At 34.8% G+C, this 24,313-nt stretch overlaps 2 protein-coding genes and 4 pseudogenes across 2 annotated transcripts; 4 read left to right on the forward strand and 2 right to left on the reverse strand.

The window, feature by feature from the left end:
- Positions 1 to 343: 343 nt before the first annotated feature.
- Positions 344 to 1,002, reverse strand: LOC120214765. The gene is made up of 2 exons (XM_039212579.1): positions 792 to 1,002; positions 344 to 750 (listed from the first exon to the last, which is right to left on the reverse strand). Exons 1-2 carry the CDS (start codon positions 1,000 to 1,002, stop codon positions 344 to 346), a joined length of 618 nt encoding a protein of 205 aa, XP_039068510.1.
- Positions 1,003 to 5,550: 4,548 nt separating this feature from the next.
- LOC120214746 (40S ribosomal protein S25-2-like) lies at positions 5,551 to 6,911 on the forward strand. Its single transcript, XM_039212570.1, has 4 exons — positions 5,551 to 5,662; positions 5,731 to 5,805; positions 5,907 to 6,041; positions 6,618 to 6,911. Exons 1-4 carry the CDS (start codon positions 5,660 to 5,662, stop codon positions 6,729 to 6,731), a joined length of 327 nt encoding a protein of 108 aa, XP_039068501.1. The 5' UTR covers positions 5,551 to 5,659; the 3' UTR covers positions 6,732 to 6,911.
- An 873-nt stretch (positions 6,912 to 7,784) lies between these two features.
- Positions 7,785 to 9,463, forward strand: LOC120214766 (annotated as a pseudogene).
- A 644-nt stretch (positions 9,464 to 10,107) lies between these two features.
- LOC120214814 lies at positions 10,108 to 11,726 on the forward strand (annotated as a pseudogene).
- A 2,978-nt stretch (positions 11,727 to 14,704) lies between these two features.
- On the forward strand, positions 14,705 to 20,135 carry LOC120214767 (annotated as a pseudogene).
- LOC120214815 lies at positions 20,119 to 21,894 on the reverse strand (annotated as a pseudogene).
- Between the last annotated feature and the right edge of the window lie 2,419 nt (positions 21,895 to 24,313).

A 24,313-nucleotide genomic window follows, 5' to 3' on the forward strand; every position in this document is an offset into this window, starting at 1 on the left:
TAAGAACTCAAATTGATTAGAATTTGTGAATAGGAAAATCGGCATCTGAGAGGATACAATTTTCCAAATAACAAAATTCGGAATACATTCGGAAACCGTGATGACATATCAGCATATGCTCATCTTTTTACATGCATCAAATCCAACTTTCAGCACCACAATATCTGCAAAATCAAGAATTATCTTTTTCACGTAAGGATTCCAATATTAATATACCGAATAATAATCTTTCGAAACTCGTAATTCAATCGAATATCATATCATGTGATTAATTAAACCATGTACATGATAGGAGTATTATGAACATACAAATCATACACTATGGTAAAAAGGGAGCACCAATTCACTCTAAATCTCTCAAAATCACAGAGTATTCTTCTTCCCTTAGTAGCTTCTTTTGCCTGGCAATGAAAGCCTCCACCGTGTTCCGGAACTGCTCGTTACTCATTCCATCCTCCGGACACGAACTCTTCACCGGTTCCTCTTCGGGATCACTTTGTTTGACGTATTTTTCCGACCCCAATCTCCGAAGTTGGTTGCAATGTTGTTTGTGACTTTTTCTTCTCAAATTCTCCGATTTCGTTCTTCGGATATTCTTCGTTTCCTTCGGACTGTTTACCTCGAGACTAACTATTCTCTTTTCTTCGACGGATGATAAACTTTTCATCTCGGTTTCGTACCGATGAACCGCGTTGCTTTTCTCCCTCTTCTCGATGAACTCCTCGTAATATCGGTTCTCGAAGGCGAAAACTGCCCGGCCTTTGCGAAGAGAGTGATGACGATAGCATTACCGACGACGAACACGAATCGAGGGCTGACTAAAAGAACCGATAACCCGCGGAAATACTCGCCGAAGGCAACCGGAAGATGAGTTGTGAACCTGGAGATCAACACCAGAAGGATACAAACTTCAACGAACCTCAACAAGTTTGCTACCTTACACAACTGGTGTTGCTTCGACATGGCGTTTCGCTTCTGGAGTTTGATATCGAACGCATCCATTTACGAAACAGAGCAAGAAAACTCGAAGAAAATCGAAGGAAAAACCTGGGGCTTTTTTCTCACTGGAAACAGAATTGGAGGAGTGTCCCTTTAAGTAGAGAAATGGAGTGAGCTAACGTAACCATAAGAATTTCTGGAGAAGCAAGTGGAAGAGGACATATGAAAGTGTGGATTTTTCCCTGTTGTTGTTTATGGGTTAAATTCTACTCTCCTGTTTGTTCCTGTGTTCTTGAACGCTTGCTTCAATTATGTATTGTTTTGATATATAGAGAATTGAGGGGATGAGGGATATCAACTTTTTCAACAAAAATAAATAATTTCTTAAAAAAAGTACAATTTATATTCCTTACAAAATAAAAATTTAAAGTATTATAGTTTTTTAATGCTTATTAAACTATTAAATTTTCTAAATCAAAAGATAATATATGTTTAACCATGCTCGAATTTATGTCCTCTTGAATCGAAGGCTTTCTATTATACTTTTTAATTCTTGGAGGAGTGAAATTTTGAGATTCTTATTATTTTTAATAATATAGGTGATTACGAGGTAATATATGTTTATGATTTTTTTTAATAAATTAACAACGCACACTCTCTGTATATGAAGCTATTCGAACTCAAAATTTCTAAAGGGAATATTCTTTTTTCAATAATATCATTTTTTTAAAATGGTGGAAATGTCATTACCTCCAAATTCTTAGGTATTACGTAATTCCCGTCACTTTGGACAAAAATACCCTTGGACTAATGATTTTTTTTATAATGATCCTTCTCAATTCTTATTTTTTGTGTTTTACTCAAAAGTATAAACATAATAATAATATACAAATACCTTGATTTATTAAAATATTAATAAATTTGAGAATTTAAAATATTTTATATTTTTAATATTCAATATATTTACTATTTATAATTTTATGGGATGAAAAAAATAATATTATTGTAAAAGTGTAATTATTTAAAATAATATTGAAAAAAGAGATGTTATATATTGAAAAAAAAAACCTTTATCCACTCAATATCATAATATTTTTTCATATTATATTATATTTTGTATAAATAAATATGATACTTATGAATATTATTTTATAATATATATTTAATATACTAATTATATGAATTATATATTAAGTGTATTTTTTCCTCCAAAGTTAGATATTATAACGATTAAAATATTTTTATGAATTTTCATTCAAATATTTATAAATTAATATTAAAGTTTAACTTTTAAAAAACATATATCATAAGGATAATTTGGTAAAATATGCATCCAAATAGTCTCATATTCCTCCAACCAAACATTGTAATCTTACATTCATGCTAAACAAACCAAACAAGGTAATACAATATTCCCATAGTAATGTTATTCCCAAAGGTAATCTTAAATTCCGTAAATCAAACACCCTAAATGGAAGCGACCACCGAAAAGATAGATCAAGGCAAATGCGGGTGGTGTCGTTCGTTGCCACAACTTTTTTTTATTAATCCGGAATAAGTATAAGGTAATATCTGTTTACATTCGTTGTCATGACTTGATGGCTGTTGTAGGGGAAGTTTTATGATCGATGCGAGTAAGGAAGTTCGATATTTGGATTTGCTAAGAGTCGTGGAAATTGTTCAGTTTTATCAATTGAGCTTTAGGCGATACATGAGACACTAAAACATGCATGGAGGTTTGGTTTCCGTGAGGTGATTGTAGAATATGAAAATGCCTGAGGCATTTCACATGCTACCATCATCGATTATGGCTGCTCGAGGAATTGACATTGTCGATCGTATTAGAGCTCTTATTGAACAAGATTAGGAGGTCTGGCTTATGCTTGGCGGCTGACATGCTTACACGTATGACTCGTGGACGTCCTGTTGACGAAAATTTGTATCAAAATGTATTTAAACTATCGTCTTGTGTATCATAATAATTTATAAAATGATAGTTCATATATTTTATTTTATTGACAAAATATAAACACCAAATTAAATGTTTTAAAAATATATATATCACGTTGAATTAAGAGATGCGGATCACATCAGATATTTTAAAAATATAAATACTATATTAAATATTTTGTTAAAATATAAGTATCAAATGTGATATTGTTTTTAATATGATATTGAAATTAAATTTTATTAAAATTCTATTATCTTTTGCCATAAATTAATATAATCATTTGTTATGATTGTGAAAGGAGAAAAACCTAACAACCACGAAAGTAGTATTATTTTATTATAAAAATAGAAAACAAAAACAAAATTGGGAAATATTTATGAAAATATATATTTATAAAAAGTTTTAAAAGTTAGCCACGTGGAATTCAAGGACTATATCCCACCATCAAATAAGATTCCAATGTCAATTACTTCATCACTAAGCCATTGCCACGTAGCCTTCATTTTTATTTTCCATTTTTAACCTTTGACTATCTCAATTATAAAAGACTGAACCAGTAATTAGAAGTGGTCGAACAATTATTTTTTTATTTAACAATAACTAAAAAATAAAATAAAATATTAAATTAATTTAAATTTTTTAACTTTTAATAAATTTATAAATATTTACTCAATTTTAAATCATATGTTATCATCAGTTTTTGATTCAATGATATATCTGACAGATGTCTTACATCCATCTAAAAGGAGATAAAATTATTAAGAAATTTAAGATACAAGATTATAAAAAATATATATATATAAATTAGATTATTAATAAAAATATAAAATTATATATAAATTATATGAGAAACTAAAATTTTAAAAGGTACGATCATATATCGATACCCACTCGGTCCTCTCTAACAATAAAAGGTGGTAAACAATAAATTATTAGCATTTGCATTAATTAATTAAAAATAAAAAGGAATATAAATCCCACTTGTAAGGGAAGAAAGAAGGGAGTGCCACTGATCTTTGGGCTCCATTTGCTTCCTTTAATTTAGGGTTATCCACTTCATACCCTTTCCACATAAAATCCATGTTATTTTTTTAATAAAAAAATATACACTCTTCATAGTTTTCAGTATAAAAATTAATATTCGATCGATTGATTGATTAATTAGATTGAATACTATAAAGATTCATTATGACGATGACTTTTTCGATATAATTTATTTTATTCATAATATTAAAATTTAGACCTATGTTTTATTTAAAAGATCTAACACCTCGTCCTGCTAGGCAGATTCGTCCTAGATTTGAAGGCGTGTGTTATATTTTAAAATGAGATTTCTAAAATATTTATAATAAAATGAAATAACAAAATATTAAAATTCTTATAAAATATAAAAAATAAATTCCAAACATATGAAATTAAGATAATCTCATAAAATAACTCTATAATCGTGACATTTTATTTAAAAAAATGTCATCATTCAAACGCTCTTAGAAGTAAAATCAATATTTTTTAAAGTGCGAGGCCTTCAGATTTTAAGACCGCTAAATCGACTTCGTCCTACTAAATCAATTAATAATAATAAACTTTGAATTAGGGGTTTATCTAAATATAAACCTTTTTATTTAAGAACTTAATATTGCAACTTTTCTTACTCGTAAAGGATTAATAAAGAAGCATGAACACATGGATAAGGCAAAAAACCTCAAATTCAATTAAAGGTCTAATTTTGCCATCAATATATGTACTCTTTAAACTTTTAAAAAAGTACTTTTACTTTTATTCTGTGAATTTAATTTCTCTACTTTTATCTTATTTAAAATTCGAAGTTTAATTGATAAAAAATTTGAGTATTTTCTATTAAATTTGAATATATGGTTGGAATTTAAATTTTAAATCATCTATATGAATAGTTAAATATCACAATTCAAATATATTAAAAAAGTAATTAAAAGTGTTATTAATTGAATTTTAATTTTTAAATCAGACAATTTAGGGAGGCAAATATAAAATAGCAATAAAAGGGGAGGGGTCGAGGCTGATTATTTAGCCTTCGATTTCAAAGTTAAACATCAATAGTTATTTAGCCTAAATAGTTAAGGGGTTTGTTGTTGTTTTTTTAGGTATCGGGTTCAAACAATGCATATGTAAGCATATGAGCAGTCATTATTAATTGATTAAAAGTATCTTTGAACAAATATTATATTGTATTCACTCTCGATTTATAATAAAAAATTTATCAAATTTTGAAGATTAAAATGATAGAGGGATTAACTTTTTGTTGATAGTTTGAGGTAGTATATGTTCATAATCTTTCTTAACCATTGACCGCACACATCATGTAGTCACAGTTACTCGAACTTAGAATCTCAAGAAAAAACAACACTTTTTTTAATCATTAAGGTCGCTCAATAAATTTGAGGGATTAAATTTTAAAATTTTGAAGATTAGAGCAAGTGTGGGTATAATTTTAAATTTATATTCAAACTCATTGTGATTCCACTCATAATTATTTATTAAATAAATTTTAATTTTTTTTACATGAAATATTTCAAGAGATATTTCCTTTTCGGCCTGTTGAAATTCTTTCCCAACGGAGGCCCAAAACTGACACGGGAAAACTGAAACAAAGCGACGCCGTAGCCATATCTAGGGCAAGAGCGACAAACCCTCCATCCTTAAAGCTCTCATCACACTCAAAAACCCAAACCCTAACACTGCGCCTCCGTTGATTCCCCGTTTTCTTTCCACTTCGAGGCTTGAGCAGATCGGATGGTATGTTTCTCTGATCATCTTCGTCTTTCAATACAAACCCTAAAATTTTGTTTACTTTTCTTTTGCAGGCACCAAAGAAAGACAAGGCCCCTCCTCCTTCCTCTAAGCCTGCGAAGTCTGGAGGTGGCAAGCAGAAGAAGAAGGTCGGTTTCTTTAATTTTTATTCAATGGTGTTGGTTTAATTGCATTTTAGAGTTAGATAAGAAGTGGACTTTTATCTTCTTTCTTTTTTGTATGTTAACAGAAGTGGAGCAAGGGAAAGCAAAAGGAGAAGGTGAACAACATGGTCCTGTTTGACCAGGCTACTTATGATAAGCTTCTCTTGGAGGCTCCTAAATACAAGCTCATCACTCCCTCGATTTTGTCTGATCGTTTGAGGGTACTTTTCGTTTTCATTTTTGACCTCTTTTTTTATGTTTTATCATTTGTTTTGGTTATGTATGGTGCTGGTTTCCCTTTTGATTATATGTTGTTTTTTTTTTGCTTGATGTGTTGCGTTTGTGATTATATATGATTTTAGCTTGATTATCTCTGTATTTCTGTCAATTGTCTGGAGGTAGAGATCTATGGATGGATGATTTTGGGTATCTTTTCGAAACTGGATTATAGGGGTTCCTTTGCAGGGATTTGTCCTGGTTTTTGGTTATTCTCCTGTGAATGTGTATCATATTCATTTAAATTGAGCGTTCGTTCTTAGTGGGGAATGCAAGGCCTTAGTTCTAGAACATTTGCTCCCTTCCCCTTGCTAATTTGTGTTCGTTCTTAGTGGGGAATGCGAGCATTCCGGGAGTAAAATACTGAATTCATCAGTGCATTATGGGAGTGCTTCTTTAAGTCAAACTAGTTTTGCCTCGTTTTATCTACGTTCTCCTGTAGATGCATTTGTGAACATATCATTAAATGAAAACCAACATTCTGCTATCATGTCTAATATGATTTTGCATACGCCTTGCAGATTAATGGATCACTTGCAAGGAAGGCCATAAGGGAATTGATGGCAAAAGGGTTGATTCGGCTGGTGTCCGCTCATTCAAGCCAGCAGATTTACACTAGGGCAACGAACACCTAGATGTTTTGTTATGTTTTTGCTTATTTAGCTCTTTGTATTATTTCCATTTCCTTAGCTTGACTGCTATGAATTAGTTTCTGTTTACTAAAGAACACTCTCAAGTGGGATCTTTCTATAATGTGTGAGCAACTGTTTCTTTTTATTGCTATGGTTTAATCGATACTTTCTTCTTCAGATTTACTTTGCTTTGTTTTGGCCACTAGATTTCCTAAATTTATTCTCTAAATTAGATTTTGATATGTGGTTTTGCCTGAAAAAGAAGTTGCATTTCCATACAATTACTGCTTGTGGAGTGTAAGATAGATGTTGGATCTCTCAGAAAATGAGTTCCCAAAATGAATGACAGCTTATGAGCTTTCTCTTTTCTTTCTATCAGGTGATTAAAATCTCATATTTTTTATATTTAGAGGTATAAATGAATTGAACTTGAATGAATAAGTCTGTGTTCGTTTAAATTTTTAATGTCATTTTTGTATGTGTGTTTATTTTTGAAGGTGTTTATAAATATGTTCATTTAACATTATTAAGTATGTTTGTTTATCGATCTCGAACATGTTTATTTATTAAAAGAGTATCAAGTAAACAAGTTTATAAATATTTGTATAAATGAACTTTTAAATGTATCACTAATTAAGTTACTAAATGAGTTTGTTTATGAATATTAATCATTAAATGTATATTAGTATTTATTCATTTATTAAATAAATATAATATTTTTGTATTTTTTAAATAAATATAATACAAATAATTCGTAAATAATAATTTATCGAACATTTTGTGTATTTAGATTATTAATAATACTTTTGCTTTATCCATTTGATATGAATAAAATAAAATTTAAGTGTATTTGAACCTACGTCGACTTGGTCCTATGTTATTTTAAAGTACTTTAAATGCAAAATTATTAGGTTCCACGTGCTGGTTCAACCACACGTGGCCTTGTTTACACTCTACCATGTATCCACTAATCCACATGCATGAATACCGAACTAAGAGAAACAGGAGACGCAAGAAGAAGAGATGGGCATAAACTGAAACAACAAACGAATGGAAGATACGAGGAGAGCAGATTTGCAACAACTAGAAGATGTTATTGAAGGAAGCAGAAGAGACCACAAGGGCTGATCATGTCGGAAACAACTCCGGAAACGATTACGCCACCGCTCTTCAACTCTTTCTTGATCGTATCCCCATTAACAACTCAATCCCTGGCATTAGAAACGCACCTGGTAAATTCATTTCCGACAACATATATAGATAGTTCATAGACAATCATTGTTGAAATCCGACTTGCGTTTTGATTTTTTTTTTTGCAAGTTGTGGAATTGAGAACTGGGGATAGTGTTAAAGATTCAATTGAGTTGTTGTATACAAAAAATGCATTTGGTGCTCCCATTTTAGATGTTTCAGACAGGTTTCCCAACTGCTACATCGGTTTTCTGGATTTTGCTGCCATCGTTCTCTGGTCCCTTGAGGTCATCTGGTTCCTTGACTCACATTCTCATCAACTTGATTCTGTTTTTACTCCTCTCAGTGTATATATGTATGTATGTGTATATGTCCTTTCTGCAGAAATGTGTGCCAATTGTTGGCTATGGCGAGACTGGCAAAAGCAGCAGCCTCATGTCCTTGCTTGAAAAGAATCCCGAAATCGGCAACACCAAGGTAGGGGAGTTGGCGAAATGTTTCCTATGGAATCCGTTTTTCGCTATATACTTAGAGGATACCCTCTTTCATGTTCTGCTGCTGCTTTCAAAGCATCGAGTCCAAGTTGTGCCTGTCATCGACCGATCTCATCTTCAGGTCATAGGTTTTGTAACACAGGTATATTTGAAGGCATATTGAAAATTTTATTCATTGGCGAAAGACTTTTATCAGTAACTTTGTTATTACTTTATCATAGACTGCTGTTATCCAACTACTGCTTCGATTTGATGGACTCACTTGGTTCGACAGTATTGCAGAAAAGCAGCTAACAGACTTTCGGTAGGATAAAACCCAAGCATTTCTTCAGAATACATCATTTGAGTTTTCATTATCATACCCGTTTTGGGTTTTTCTCATTCGTATTCAGGTTTGAAAATGAGAGTGTAAGCTGTGTGTGTGGTGATGAGAGCGTTGCAGAGGTTCTTCATATCCTGTTCAAAAGTCGGATAGGCGTCATTGCCTTCATCGATAGACAAACCCAAAGGCTTATCGGCAGCGTCAGAAAAAACGACGTGTACCTTCTAATGGAGAACGATAAGATCTTCCACAATCGAAAGTGAGAAACGTCTTCCTCCGATGCTACACTGAATGCCGCCATTGACATGTCGTAAAACCTATAGACTTTTCCCTATTTACAGGATTGTGACCGTGGAGGAATTCATTCATACGGAGACTACCAACCCAGACCATGATCCTACCATGGACCGAGACATGGGAGCTCTTTTATCAGCAGGGATGCTTCAGCTACAAAACAAGTACCTTCCGAGAATGGACACGCCGGTCACTAACAAGAAAACCGACACCCTCAAGCAAGCGATGAAGAATGTGGCAGGAACTAAAAGCGATTTCAGTTTTCAGGTTGATGATTTGCAGCGTCCACAAGGTATCCTCACATCCAGAGACATTATCCTTCAGTTTGCACCACCCTCTATGAACTCGAACATCGATGGAGGGGCTTCTTTGAATTGGCTCTTGAACAGACTAGTTGTCAGATCCAAGGTGGAACCCTTGTTTGCAATCATTGATGCATTTACTTGATTCACGAGTTTACGGTTTGTTATCGCATTAGTAATCACATTGTTGCTAGAATTAGCCTTAACAAACATGTCCTCAACGTCACCATGTCCTCAACGTCGTGTTACCACTCTACGTGGCCACGATATTAGCTTAAGGTTTAGTAAAATGGTGGAAATTGAATCTTCACCCTGATCAGTGCTCCAGCATCAACCGCTTCGTTGCTCTCTTTGATTTTTCATAAATAATCATGTTACAAGTCGAGTGAAAATAAAATCAAACGATCAATCAATGTCACTGTTCCACATAATCAAATAGTACCAAATTAGTTGATTTATTACGTTACATCAATATTTATTACCCTTACCAACGATAATTTATGACAAATAATCGATTTATTATAAATTAATATATTAATGATTAAATTATTATCTTTAAAATATCACTAAAAACGGATCATTTATGTAGTTTACACATGTAACAATACAAGACAAACGCAACGTATACGCATCTACGAAAAGCTAAAAAAAAAGGGCAAATTCTAAATTCTATCCCGTTTCCTCGGCTCCGTTCTTTTCAACGGCCCTGTCACCGTCGGTAAAACTAAAAATCAACGCGGTAAGAATAAGGATAAAAAGGGGAAATATCTCCGAATAGATCTGCTCGTTTATCGGCTCTTTGCTTCATCTTAGTCATAAACCACCAAAAAGACATAATTTCTCAGAGTCCAAAGCTGAACAACGGAGAGTCATTTTGAGGTTACCCTTTTCTCATTTCAGCATTTTTATAGTTTAAAGCTTCTTCTTTTCTCAGTTTTATGTTGATTGTTCATAAAGATCTCAACTTGTTTTATTCAACGATTTTATGCTATGTAAATATAGGGCTTTTGTTGTTTTATGGATTTGGGTTTTTGAACCTTAGTTGTTTCCTAGGTTCTATTGTTTGGATGGTGAGAAAGTTGAAGTAAAGTTTTGGGATCTCATGTTTTATAGGAAACTTTGGGTTTCTGGTGATGTGTAATTGGTTTTTTGTTGCATTTTAGTTTACGGGTTATTTTAATATCAGGTTCTGGATTTTGATAATGAGATTTTTATACGAATTCCTGGTGAACAAACATAGCATTAGTCTTTTCCTCTATATTGGATTCATTGATTGAAAATTACTAGCTACTTTGCTTTGGCTTTTGTTGGTCTATGTTCATACATTGTGATGCTTATATCTGATGATTTACACAGCGGAACTTTTAACAGTTACTGTGATATTTTTGGGAACTTTAGTGGATCTTTTTCTCAAGTTGATTGGATCTTCTCTTATAGCATTTGAAGTTAATACCGAATGGAGGGAATCGGAGGAGATGCTGCACCGGCGACATCGCCGTTGCCTCAATGGCGTCACGATGCTTGGAGGATGTATCAGTATTATCTGGATAAGTCAACTCCTCATTCAACTTATAGGTGGATTGGAACCCTTGTTGTGGTTGCTATCTACTGTTTGCGGGTCTATTATGTTCAAGGGTTTTACGTCGTCTCGTATGGCCTAGGGATCTACCTGCTGAATTCGCTGATTGGGTTTTGTCACCGCTCGTTGATCCTGAACTCGAAGGCTCCGATGGACCTCTGTTGCCGACGAAAGATTCAGATGAATTCAAGCCGTTTATTCGTAGGCTACCTGAGTTTAAATTCTGGTAATTGGAAACTTTATCTTTCACTTCCACATGTAATGATGCGGTAATTGTTCCTTTGTGTGTTCTGTGCCTAAGGGATCAATGTACTCGAGCTTTGTTGATCTATTTAGGCCAACTCGAAAGCACTGTCTGATTTTCGAGATAGATGGAAACATACCCTTTATGATTACTGAAAAGAGAAGATATGTAGAAACATGTGCTTCCAGGTTCGGGTTCATCAGGTAGATGTTAATGTTAATGTCCTACTCGGGTGCTAGTTAAAGGTTTATTTAGATAAAGTAGTAAACTTCATGATCTTGGATGCTGGTTGATGAATTAGTGCTTTAAGTAGAATAGAATACTCAAGTTTCATGATTTTTTTCCAGGTACACGATGACAAAGGCTTTCTGCATAGCATTTCTCATGACTTTCTTTTCTGTATTCGATTCCCGTCTTTTGGCCTATATTGCTCTGTTATTGGGTCGTTCTCTTCGTTCTTACGATGAGGCGCCAGATTGGGCACATGATCAAATACAAGTATATCCCGTTCAACATCGGAAAGCAGGTCAGCTCGTGAACCGAAGAATTTATTTCTACTGTATTTGCAAATCTGTCGATGATCACCTTTTGCTTTTAATGGAAAATATGCAGAAGATACTGACATCCCAGAACTGAAACTTTATTGTTTATACACATTGCCAAGATTTGATCAAGTTTTTGAGATTATTGGCCAGTAATGTGTATACAACAAACTATGTTTCTCTCCTTTGCCCTTTATATTAGTAGCTAATTGTTAGTGACAGATTTCTTTTATGTAATATGTACCTATTAAATATTCAATTAGGTACATGTACTTTGTCAGAATGTCAAATGCAATACTTTTACTTTTGAAGTGTGCAATATGATATCGAGTTTTGACAAAATATCCAATATAGTACATGGAATCTTGTTAGTTGATGTAGCACTGATGATGCAAAACCTATATATCATAATCGTATATAGAATTTCATAATATTCTACAAGTGCTGGTAGCATATTGGATATTTTACGAGTGTAAATATCGCAGTTTAAGTATTAATTTGAGAAGAAGAAGAAAATCATATACGAATTTGAGAAAAGTTGAGACCTTCAGGTACCATCTTGTATATAAGCCAACAATATTTGTTAGAAATTAAAAATTGGTCTTGATGTTTTATTCAAATAAATTTATATTTTACATATATAAGCTTCTTTTTAATTATCTTTAAAAACCTATTCACTCATCCCGCCGCCTCGTCGTCTTTTGTCTTCTGACCTTAGACCCTAAGGTAAAGTTTTGAAATCCTAAACTTAACTTGAAGATTGATTTCTACTTTGGGCATGAGATTTTGAGTTATATGCTCTGAATATGCATTGCTTTACTATATATGATTTTCTGTTTCGATCCTACTGATTGATACTGTGTTATTATCTTTAAAACCTATTCACTCATCCCGCCGCCTCGTCGTCTTTTGTCTTCTGACCTTAGACCCTAAGGTAAAGTTTTGAAATCCTAAACTTAACTTGAAGATTGATTTCTACTTTGGGCATGAGATTTTGAGTTATATGCTCTCTGATATGCATTGCTTTACTATATATGATTTTCTGTTTTCGATCCTACTGATTGATACTGTGTTTACTTTGTCGAGAAAAGTGTGTGCATTTAAAGCTATCGATTTATCTATTTTTCTATTACAATGCATTTGCGAACGTTATCCGTTGCTGTTGTTGTGAAAGTTTGTTCACGTTGCTATTGAGCTCATTGCCCCGGACCACATAATAGTTACAGAGAGAGGGGGTGTGTGTTTAGTTTGCTGATTGTTAATGAATGTCCGTAGTTGACATGTAATTGTTATGATGGATGTATGGCAAGATTAAGAAGATATTGAGGGTATTCCATTAGTCTTTTAAATCTTAATTACCTTTGGAAATGGTAGTTAATCTTAGGATGATAAATGAAGTGGAAAAGGAGCTCAAGGCATTAGGTGAAGACCATAGGGGATAATTGATTCCTGCCTCTGTTTGTGCATTGCTCTGCTATATTTGATTTTCCGTTTTTGATGCTTCTGTTTGTTACTCTGTCTCCCTCTGTTTACTTTGCTTTGTTGAGGAGGAGATTTTTTTATAAAAAGGCTAGGTTTAGTTATTTTTGGTTTGGGTCTTAGGGTTTGGGAGAAATTTTTAAAAATCATTTTAACTTGCCATTTCCCTTTATCTTCTTCTCTACCAGCTGTTTGGCGTTTAATTTGGATTCGATTGAAGAGGGGATATGGGAAAAGTGAAAGGGAGCATAGGTTAGATAAGTTTAATTTGGATTCGATTGAAGAGGGGATATGGGAAGTGAAAGGGAAGCATAGGTTAGATAAGTACTATCAATTAGCCAAAGAACAGGGAGGGTTATTTCATTATATGTTTGCTCAGGGTTGATGGGTTGATGATTGGATCAACAATGTCAATTCATGCCCAGTTGTTTATGCATTCGTTGTTAGTGATATAGTTGACAATCTCATATTTTTGGGGGGTTATAAATTGGGTTGCAAGGTCAGCTAATATGGACCCGATGCTTTAGCAAGGCTGGAATAGGCTAATTTTTATGTTGTTTGCTTTTCAGTTTAGCATTTGATTCCTGTTCGGGTGATTTATAGACTGTTATAAGGGTTATTTCGAAGAGATCTATCTAGGTTGTAATCTTATTTTCTTTAATGAAAATAGGCGCTCTTTCTCCTTTCGATGATTAATGGAGCTTGAATCCGATGATTAAGGAGCTTCTTTTCAAGCTCCATTAATCAAGAAAGAGGTTTTAATGAGGCCTTCTAATCTTATCAAAAAAAAAATAGCCAAAGAACACGGCTACCGTTCCAGAGCATCATAGAAGTTAGTCCAACTGGATTCCAAGTTCTCCTTTCTAAATCAGGCATGCTGTCCTCGACCTTTGTGCTGCCCCCGTGGTGGATGCAAGTGGCCGTGCAGCGTGCACCAGTCGCAGTCTGGGTACTCGGTCTTGATCTTGTTCCCATCGCTCCTATACGAGGTGCCATTGCTCTCCAACAAGACATAACCAAATCCGAATGAAGTCCAAGGTTAAACGGGTCATGGAAGGCACAGGGTTATGGCTTTTGATCGTTTTGCATGATGGTCCCCTAATGTTGGTGGAGCTTGGGCTCAAAAGCAATGAGCCAAATTCTTTGGTTATGATTCTTTTAAATTGGCTACCCAGTTCTTGGCTCCTAAAGGCACCTTTGTCACTAAGGTTTTTAGGTCCCAAGATTACAGTTCGTTCTCTATTGTCTCAAGCAGGTGATTAACAAAACCATAGAGAATATCTCTCTGTAAAGTTTTGTTTTTTTTCTTTTGACACACGTGTTTGGTTTGATCTGCAGTTGTTTGAGAAGTTGAAGTTGATAAACCAGCTGCTAGTCGCTCGGCATCAGCTGAGATTTATGTTTTGGGGCTAAATGATAAGCCCTGCAAAGATTGATCCACGTCTTCTTGATTTCAAACATCTGTTTCAGGGATCAATAGAACCGCAAAAGAAGGTTTTAATTTCATTTTATGTTTCAAAATCTCTTAAATGACTAATTTTGTTATCCTATTGGTTGTATCTCTGCTCATTATTTTTCCCTGCCACATACTTAGGTTTTTAATGAGGCCTTCTAATCTTATAAAAAAAAAATAGCCAAAGAACACGGCTACCGTTCCAGAGCATCATAGAAGTTAGTCCAACTGGATTCCAAGTTCTCCTTTCTAAAATCAGCGCATGCTGTCCTCTACCTTTGTGCTGCCCCCGGTGGTGGATGCAAGTGGCCGTGCAGCGTGCACCAATCGGCAGTCTGGTACTCGGTCTTGATCTTGTTCCCATCGCTCCTATACGAGGTGCCATTGCTCTCCAACAAGACATAACCAAATCCGAATGTAAGTCCAAGGTTAAACGGGTCATGGAAGAGCACAGGGTTATGGCTTTTGATGTCGTTTTGCATGATGGGTCCCCTAATGTTGGTGGAGCTTGGGCTCAAGAAGCAATGAGCCAAATGCTTTGGTTATTGATTCTGTTAAGTTGGCTACCCAGTTCTTGGCTCCTAAAGGCACCTTTGTCACTAAGGTTTTTAGGTCCCAAGATTACAGTTCTGTTCTCTATTGTCTCAAGCAGGTGATTAACAAAACCATAGAGAATATCTCTCTGTAAAGTTTTGTTTTTTTTTTCTTTTGACACACGTGTTTGGTTTGATCTGCAGTTGTTTGAGAAGGTTGAAGTGATAAACCAGCTGCTAGTCGCTCGGCATCAGCTGAGATTTATGTTTTGGGGCTAAATGATAAAGCCCTGCAAAGATTGATCCATGTCTTCTTGATTTCAAACATCTGTTTCAGGGATCAATAGAACCGCAAAAGAAGGTTTTTAATTTCATTTTATGTTTCAAAATCTCTTAAATGACTAATTTTGTTATCCTATTGGTGTATCTCTGCTCATTATTTTTCTTTCTGCCACATACTTGATGTAGGTGATTGATGTACTTAGGGTAACAAAACAGAAGAGACACCGTGATGGGTAAGCTTTCCCTTTATGATACAGTAATGTTACTTTGTGATAATGATTGAACATTGTTATGGAATTTATTCCTCTGGTATCTGGTTTTAAGGTTTTTGTTATGTTTGTTTCTAACTACATGCCAATTACAGTTATGAAGATGGGGAGACAATCTCAAAGAGATGTCTACTGCTGATTTCATTTGGTCTGTTCTCCTCTCGAAATCCTCGGTTCAGTTACTACCGTAACCTTTGAGGATCCAGCTTCATTGCCTATGAAGGATCACAGTTCTACCACAGAAGAGGTTATTCTTTTACAGTATTGCTAATCTTTACCCGCGTTAATACTTGTTGTTACTTACTTGCTGCTGTATTGACGGTCAAAGCTCTTTGTGATGATTTGCGAGTTCTAGGTGGGCTTCAGTTGCTAGGTGATTGTCGAAAGTGATTGCTCGTCTGCAGTGGAATGGATTCATTCTCCGGTTCTGGCACCTATTTTTTTCTTGCCTCTTGTTTTTCAGATTTCAAGGCTTATTAGTGATAAGGTTCATTCAGTTAGGTTGATTCCTAGGGAGTAATGGAGAGGCAGATATCTAGCAAGGAAGGGATTGGGTGATTGTAAGGGTCTTTTTATGATTTTCTTCACTTTGTGTGTAGGTTTTTATGATGGGAGGAGTGTTTCAGTCTTAGTCAAGCATTTAGTGTTATTTTTAACTATTATAACTTTCAATATTTATAAAAGTTCCAAGGCACTCTTTCCCTCCTTCTTATGATTAATGACCTTTCTATAAGGTCCTTAGTTAAGAAGGGGGGTTTTAACGAGGCCTTTCTTTCCTATAAAAAAAAAAGATTTTCCCTTTTGAGTTTTTTTGTCTAAACAATTTGTGATAATATGAAAATCTGTACAAGTAAAGCTATATCAGTGGGAGCTTGATTTGAATTCCTGTTGTTCATCAGATGAAATATGTTAGATTTATGTGCATGAACGTGACGTATTGCATGACTTGATTGCCTTGATTTTTAGGTGGCGGATGCTATTGAGAAAGCTTTGTCTCCTTCAGAGAGGCTACTTCTCCGACTCCTACCACTGCTAAAGATGATGATAAAGGGGATGAGAACGAAGATGATAAATTACTCAATGATGGAGGAGCTCACATATGCCATGGAGCGTAAGAAGAAAAGAGAAAAGAAGCTTCTTGCAAAAAGACGAGCGAAGGCTTATTGCCTTGTTGAAAAAACTATGATCCCTATGTTTATGTCTTAGTGCATGTTACCATGCGGCAAATCATGAATGGAGCGAATTTTGTGATTATACCAATGATTATGCATCTACAATATAGTGATTAAGTGATGCCGGTATTCTTTTTGAAAGAGTTAAGCTTCCATCTTATAGGGGTGATAGATATTTATGGTGTTCCACTTTGTTGTAGGATGTTCCCATGCACACTCATTTGTTGCTGATTTCTTGCCTCTTTTTGCAGGACAAATCACGGAAGGCAACAGGAATGCAAATAGATGCCCTGGAAGATGGTTACGTTGATCATGAGTTGTTCTCTCTTTCTTCCATTAAGGTTCGTTTTACTAAGGCTGCAAACTGGATAACTCCAATAATGTTTGATTTGAATTCTGTTGTTCATCAGATGAAAATATGTTAGATTTATGTGCATGAACGTGACGTATTGCATGACTTGATTGCCTTGATTTTTAGGTGGCGGATGCTATTGAGAAAAGCTTTGTCTCCTTCAGAGAAGGCTACTTCTCCGACTCCTACCACTGCTAAAGATGATGATAAAGGGGATGAGAACGAAGATGATAAATACTCAATGAGATGGAGGAGCTCACATATGCCATGGAGCGTAAGAAGAAAAGAGAAAAGAAGCTTCTTGCAAAAGACGAGCGAAGGCTTATTGCCTTGTTGAAAAAACTATGATCCCTATGTTTATGTCTTAGTGCATGTTACCATGCGGCAAATCATGAATGGAGCGAATTTTGTGATTATACCAATGATTATGCATCTACAATATAGTGATTAAGTGATGCCCGGTATTCTTTTTGAAAGAGTTAAGCTTCCATCTTATAGGGGTGATAGATATTTATGGTGTTCCACTTTGTTGTAGGATGTTCCCATGCACACTCATTTTGTTGCTGATTTCTTGCCTCTTTTTGCAGGACAAATCACGGAAGGCAACAGGAATGCAAATAGATGCCCTGGAAGATGGTTACGTTGATCATGAGTTGTTCTCTCTTTCTTCCATTAAGGTTCGTTTTACTAAGGCTGCAAATGGATAACTCCAATAATGTTTGTAACTAGTAAAAATACAATTTATTACTGCAAGTATAAAAGACGACTAAAACGACACTCAACACAAGGCTGCAGTTATGTCATTTGAACCAGGGGCATAGTTGTTTGATTTTATTGATTATTAATGTTTGTAACTAGTAAAAATTCAATTTATTACTGCAAGTTTAAAAGGCAACTTAAATGACACTCGGCACAAGGCTGCAGTTATGTCATTTGAACCAGGGGCATGGTTGATGTTATATTTTATTGATTATTAATCTACTTTTTTCTGAACTTTGGTAGAAACTTTCATTGATGTCCGTCAATTACTATCTCTAGGGTAAGAAAGATCTTGCGGCAGTTGATTCCACGAGCATGATGATGGCAATGTTGACCTGAGGGGTAGCGAAGATGAACAAAATCAAGAAGAAAGCACTGAAGATAGTCATCCAGTGATATGATTCTGATGAAGAACGTAGAAGGTTAGTATCTGCTTCACAACTGATATATATATATATATATATATAATTTCTAACAGTCTCTGTATGTTAACCTTGTGATTTTAATGCTAGATATGATGAAAAAATAGAAGAGATCCTTGATCACGCCTATGAAGAGTATGTGTCGAAAAAGGATGGAAGTACGAAGCAGAGGAAGCGTGCAAAAGAAGCTTATGACAATTTAGGTATGAATCTCTAAAGTGTGTATTAGAACTAAAAAACATTTGATCATTGTAGCAACTTTAACTAACAAGTGTAACAACAGTCTTTTCTTTCTGCATTGAGTACGACTTCCCCCCATGCTTAACTTTTGTTCATAGAAATCCTGTTTCCACGTTGCTACTGTGCTAGTATCATTCCCTTATTTATTTATGCTTTAAATAGATGATGACGAATGGTTGTTTATAAAAGCTGACTATTCTTTATCGAATTTCCATTCATGGCTGTTCAGGGTGGTGATGGTGATATTATTCTTTCTGATCATGATTCGATATGGAAGAGGCTGATCCTGAAGCAAATCCTCTTATGGCACTGGATGATGGGGGAAGGACCAACTCAGGAGGAGATTACAAATAAGTGGTTCGGTCAGGATATTTTTGCTGAAGCAGTAGAGCAAGGGGATTTAGGGAAGTAGACAGTCATGATGAAATGGAGGCCGATAAACGAGAGGTAATGCCAGCTGTTTCCGAGAGGTCCAAAGTAAAGAAAAAGCAGGACGAAGAAACTAGTATTCCGAACAAGCCAAGGAAAAGAAAGCAAACAATGCTGCAGACCCCAAAAGCACCAAACTCCAGGCTTCTAAGGTAGATGACGATTTTGAAATTGTCCCAGCTCCAGCTACTGATTCCAGTGATGACTCGTCCTTGGATGACTCGGAAGATGATGATGTTGAGACAAAAGCTGATTATTAGCTTGTGCTAAGAAGATGCTGAGGAAAAAGCAAAGGGATCAAATTCTCGATGATGCTTATAATAAATATATTTTTCACGATGATGGTTTACCAAGTGGTCATAGATGAAGAAGAGGCATCGTCAACCAATTAAGCCTGTTACAAAGGATGAGATTGCTGCAATGCAGCACAATTCAAAGAGATCAATGCTCGACCGGCTAAGAAGTTGCAGAGGCAAAGGCTCGAAAGAAGCGGATTGCAATGGAAAATTTAGACAAGGTCCGCCAGAAAGCAAACAGCATATCAGACCAAGCCTACATCTCCGAATGGTCAAAGAGAAGCAAATTGAACAACTTTACAAGAAGGCTACCCCAAGAAGCCCAAAAAGGAATACGTGGTCGCAAAGAAAGGGTTCAAGTTAGGGCTGGCAAGGGAAAGTCCTTGTTCGGCGGATGAAAAAGGATGTCCGGGCACAGGGAACTGGTAAACCAGGAAAAGGTAAAAAGAAGGTAAAGACGGAAAAGCTCGGAAAGGTAAAGGATCTGTCAAGACTTCAGGGGGAAGGGAAACAAAGGATGGCGTTTGCATGACTGAAGCAACTTGAGTTTTGAAAGATACTATTTTGGATGAAATTAAAAAATTAATTCAAATGTTACGACTGTTTGTTCTTTTGTTGCGGTTGATTCATTAGAATTAAGTACAATGGTTGTGTGCGGATTCAAGTACTTCCATTGTAGCTTAAAGAGCTACAATGCCTTATTAAATTGTACCTTACATAAATGCTCGATAGTCATGAATCTTGATTATATCATAAGTTAATTCGGATTAAACTCCTTAATGGAGGGAGAAAGTTTCACACTAGTAAATGCTCACTAACAGTAGTGAATTTCAAGTGTGGATAGAGCTGTCCCATCAACTCCACAAGCCTGGATATCAAAGTACGTATGATCCCTTTACAAACGCTGAATAGATGAAAATCATCTCCATATTCTCCGGATATGAACTTTCTGCAAATTCCGAATCGACAACTTTAGTACATTTCCAAACAAGAACCAAACTATCACTAAACCGAATCCAAGTAAAAGCTATAACAAGGAATACTTCTCGATAATCTTTTGCGAAAATGGTGCATTACACGTACCTTTGATTCTCTGAAGAAGTTCCTCTTCTTGTACATAAATCTTCTCGAGTTTCTTACCAATTTTATCCTCCCACATTGCTACCAGCTGATTCATGGAGCATGCATTCCCCGGGGGTCTCAGATACAAAGTCTTATTAAGTGTTCGAGGATCATCTATGGCACTGATGGCGCATGCTGCAACATCGACATCCTTAACAAAGACAGCTGCAAGAACAACCAGACCAAAATATCACATTGCTTCATAGATGTCCTAATTTCCATATTGAAGTATAAACTTACTAACCCTAGCAGGTCATTAGCACACCTTTGGTGTTTCCATCTCCAAAGATGGTGACCTTGTCCCTTGGTGGAGACTTTAGACCAGGTTGAGCTAGCCATGGAAGTAAATAACTCATGAACAGGTTGCAGCAAATGTAAGTATAAGGAATGCCTTCAGCTTCTATAAGACGCCTAATCTCGGCCTTTCGAGAATAGAACTGATTATCCAACTCGGCTATCTGAATTTTATCAGGATCCACACCGAATTCGGATGGAATGAACTTCTGTTGCCAATGCCATTGCAATTATTGTGTTCAAATAAGAGCTGAGTTTATCATCCAAAAAGATGAACTTAAGGATTGAAGTTACGACTTGCAACTATATCAACAATTCCATTAAGAATCAAATTATACAAGCACTAAACCGAATAACGTATTCAACAACTACCAACTCGCTAAAATTACTGCGAATTAAACCTACACTTGGTGGGATTTGAACCTTGATCCTCAAATTCTCAGGTGTCCTACTTGCCACCAAGCTAAGGCCTCATTGGCAAGGATTGATAATTTACTATTAGCTAAACCAAGAGATTCACAAATCACAATGGCGTTACAAACCTTTTCCAAAGTCTAAAACCAATGGAAAACTGGGTTCAATTTACTGTCCTAAAATCCTTTAAGCAGACAAAAAGGGGCAATCCTCAATGGAAAACCAAGATGAATAAGGGCTACTAACCTTAATGCACCCAGATTCTTTAATGACCTTAATGAGTAGTTTCTGATCAAGTGCTTGTTTTGATGGGATTGAACAGATAACCACATCCACTTGCTTCACAGCTTCAATTAGACTCTTCTCATCATCAAGTGAACCTACAAAATCCAATTTCAGAAAACAAAGTTAAAAATCAATCCTTTGGGTATCAAAAACATTAAGAAATGTAGAAAAAAAAACTAAAAAGAAGTAACCTTGATGGGAACGGCCCCAGCAGTGGAGAAAGTTGAGCTTTTGAGCTTTGTTGGGGTCATTAAGAGAGTCTCTAATGAGAATAAAGTTGGGTGACCAAATTGGAGGCTGTATTGAGCTAAATGGTAGCCTAATCTTCCACTTGCTCCTATTACCAACACTCTACTGTTCTCCTCCATTGGTATTATGGGAACCTTGTTTCACACTATGGGAGCAAAGGGTAACCCTTTTTTATTAGGGAAAGCAAATATTGCAAAATAAATTGGCTGTTGGGCTTTAAAAAAGCTTCAAATTTCAAGCTTTGGAACAAATGTTGTGGCCCTTTAAACTTGGAATCTTTGCTTTCAAAATTAAACTTTAGGATGAGAAAGTGAGAATCTTTATATTTGATTTCCAGAGATTGCAAAATGCCCATTTTTTATGAATCCATGAAAGTTCCATTTCAAGGAGAAAGATAAAGGTTCCATTTTCCTCACTCTTTTATAGGTGTTTTATTATATAGAGTAACATTTCAAGATTATAAATACATGTACTAGATAATGTACTTTATATTTGATTTAATTATAAATTAAACTGAAGATATTACGTTCGAAAGTAAGAATAATAACGACATATCAACTATTGTTGTAAATCCTTAGATATCTCAACCCAACCCATGCGCATCCCTAGATATCCTATTGATCTACAATTACATCAAGAGATCACCAATCTTCAACAACATGCAAAGACCACTCATCACAACGAAAAAAAACTTCTAAATTCCATTGGAGCGAAATAAACCTTGATATATCCACCATTGTTGCAACAGCCAACAACATCAAAACCAGACTGGAATCACATCGTCATGCCTCGACGATGATCAGATTGGGAGTTAAGTTTAACACGATGATGATTGATTTCCGATCATCAAGGAAAAGATCGCGGTCGATGAAGAATCTAATGTCACGACAAGTTTGAAGAACTGCAACATGTTACCTTGACATTGAAGTGTTGATGGATAGACCATGGGAGAACCAAATCCTTGATATAGAAATTTTCAACCTTTATATAATCATTGTGTAATTATAATTTGTTTGAATATACATATATATATATATATATATATATATAATTAGTTTGTATATTTTTTGGGAAAAAACTTTTACAAGCAATGCTAGGATCATACCAAGTATTATTTTAATAAATTTAAGAATTAAAAAATAAATATGAGACATTTGTCATCATGTTAATTTCGCACGTGGAAAATTTTTCCACAGTTAGTACACTTTTAAATAGTTAATATATATATAAATGATTTTTTTTTTAACAATATACGTTTAAACATCCTTGTAGATATTATGTTTGAACTCGTGACCTTTAAAGATAATATCATCTCTTAACTTACGAAATTGTTTGATTTGTATATTAATAATCTTTATATTAAACAAATAAAATTTTTAAAAATATATTTTTAAAAAGTTAATGCATAAAATAATTATCCCCATACCTTTGGAGTTGTACTCCACTAAACATAATCGTGTATATCTCAAGACTAATGGAGCCAATCACCACTCCTTCCCAATTTTCCACCCCATTTAAATATGTAAAATAATTTATTTTCAAAATAATAATCAAATGATGTGGTCCATACCCATTCACATGAAGCTTTATGTCTTTTGACATATTTATGTTTTGGTATTGGAAAAACACTCATAAAAAACCTTCTCCATTTGTGGATACTTTGTAGGTTTTAAGTCGGTTGATATCTCTTCTTTTTTTTTTAAGTTAGTTGAAAGGTACTCAGATGATCACTTGAGTATGTTCGATATTGTACATTGACTAACTTTTAAATGAAAATTTTCATCAATCTATTTTTTTAAATCTTTTTGAGTGCATGCGAGATGATCTCTTTATACTCACATAGTGCTTTACGTATTTGGTCTGCTATTGTTAATTTTCATCAATCTATGCTGCACAATGTTCTCACAAAGTTTGATAGTGTTCGAAAGCAGCATGCACTCTAAGCTATCTTTATCTCTAAAAACAACTCAAGGTTAAACATACATTAAGCGTTTTTCCTCTCTAAAAAAACTCAATATTAAAACATAACTCATAAATCATATCATTGTATTGCATGTCTAGCTCAGTTGGTAGAGTGCAAAGTTCTTAACCTCGAGGTCGTGTGAGGTCAGCCTACTATTCTACCCTCACCTTATCCTATATTACATATGAGAATAAGGGTCATCTAATTTTTTTTTCTCCATAAATCATATCATTGAGCAAAATCACATAACAATCATTCCTTTAAACATCTTAAGTACAAACCAAAAGCTAACAACATCTCAAAATTAAACATCCAACTTAAAACTAAAGTGTATTTTCCCCTCTCAAGTAAGACAAAACGAGGCAAAGAAAGAACCCAATCGGCACCGCTGCTCTAAGACTGCTGCTACACTCCACGACAATGAAGTTAAGCTGCCATGGCATGGAGAAATGCAAGGAATATATGAAAATGGTCAAGAATCTAGAGGTCTCAAAAGTGTAAAGATTAACTCATTTTATAAGCTCAAAGGTCAAAGCATCCTCCAATAGGAAAATATGATTTTCTTTCGTTTCCTTCAATTTTACAGCTGGAATGGACAACTGTC

The sequence above is a fragment of the Hibiscus syriacus genome, unplaced genomic scaffold, assembly GCF_006381635.1.
Source record: "Hibiscus syriacus cultivar Baekdansim isolate YM2019G1 unplaced genomic scaffold, ASM638163v2 tig00110108_pilon, whole genome shotgun sequence".
In the NCBI taxonomy this organism is placed as follows: domain Eukaryota; kingdom Viridiplantae; phylum Streptophyta; class Magnoliopsida; order Malvales; family Malvaceae; genus Hibiscus; species Hibiscus syriacus.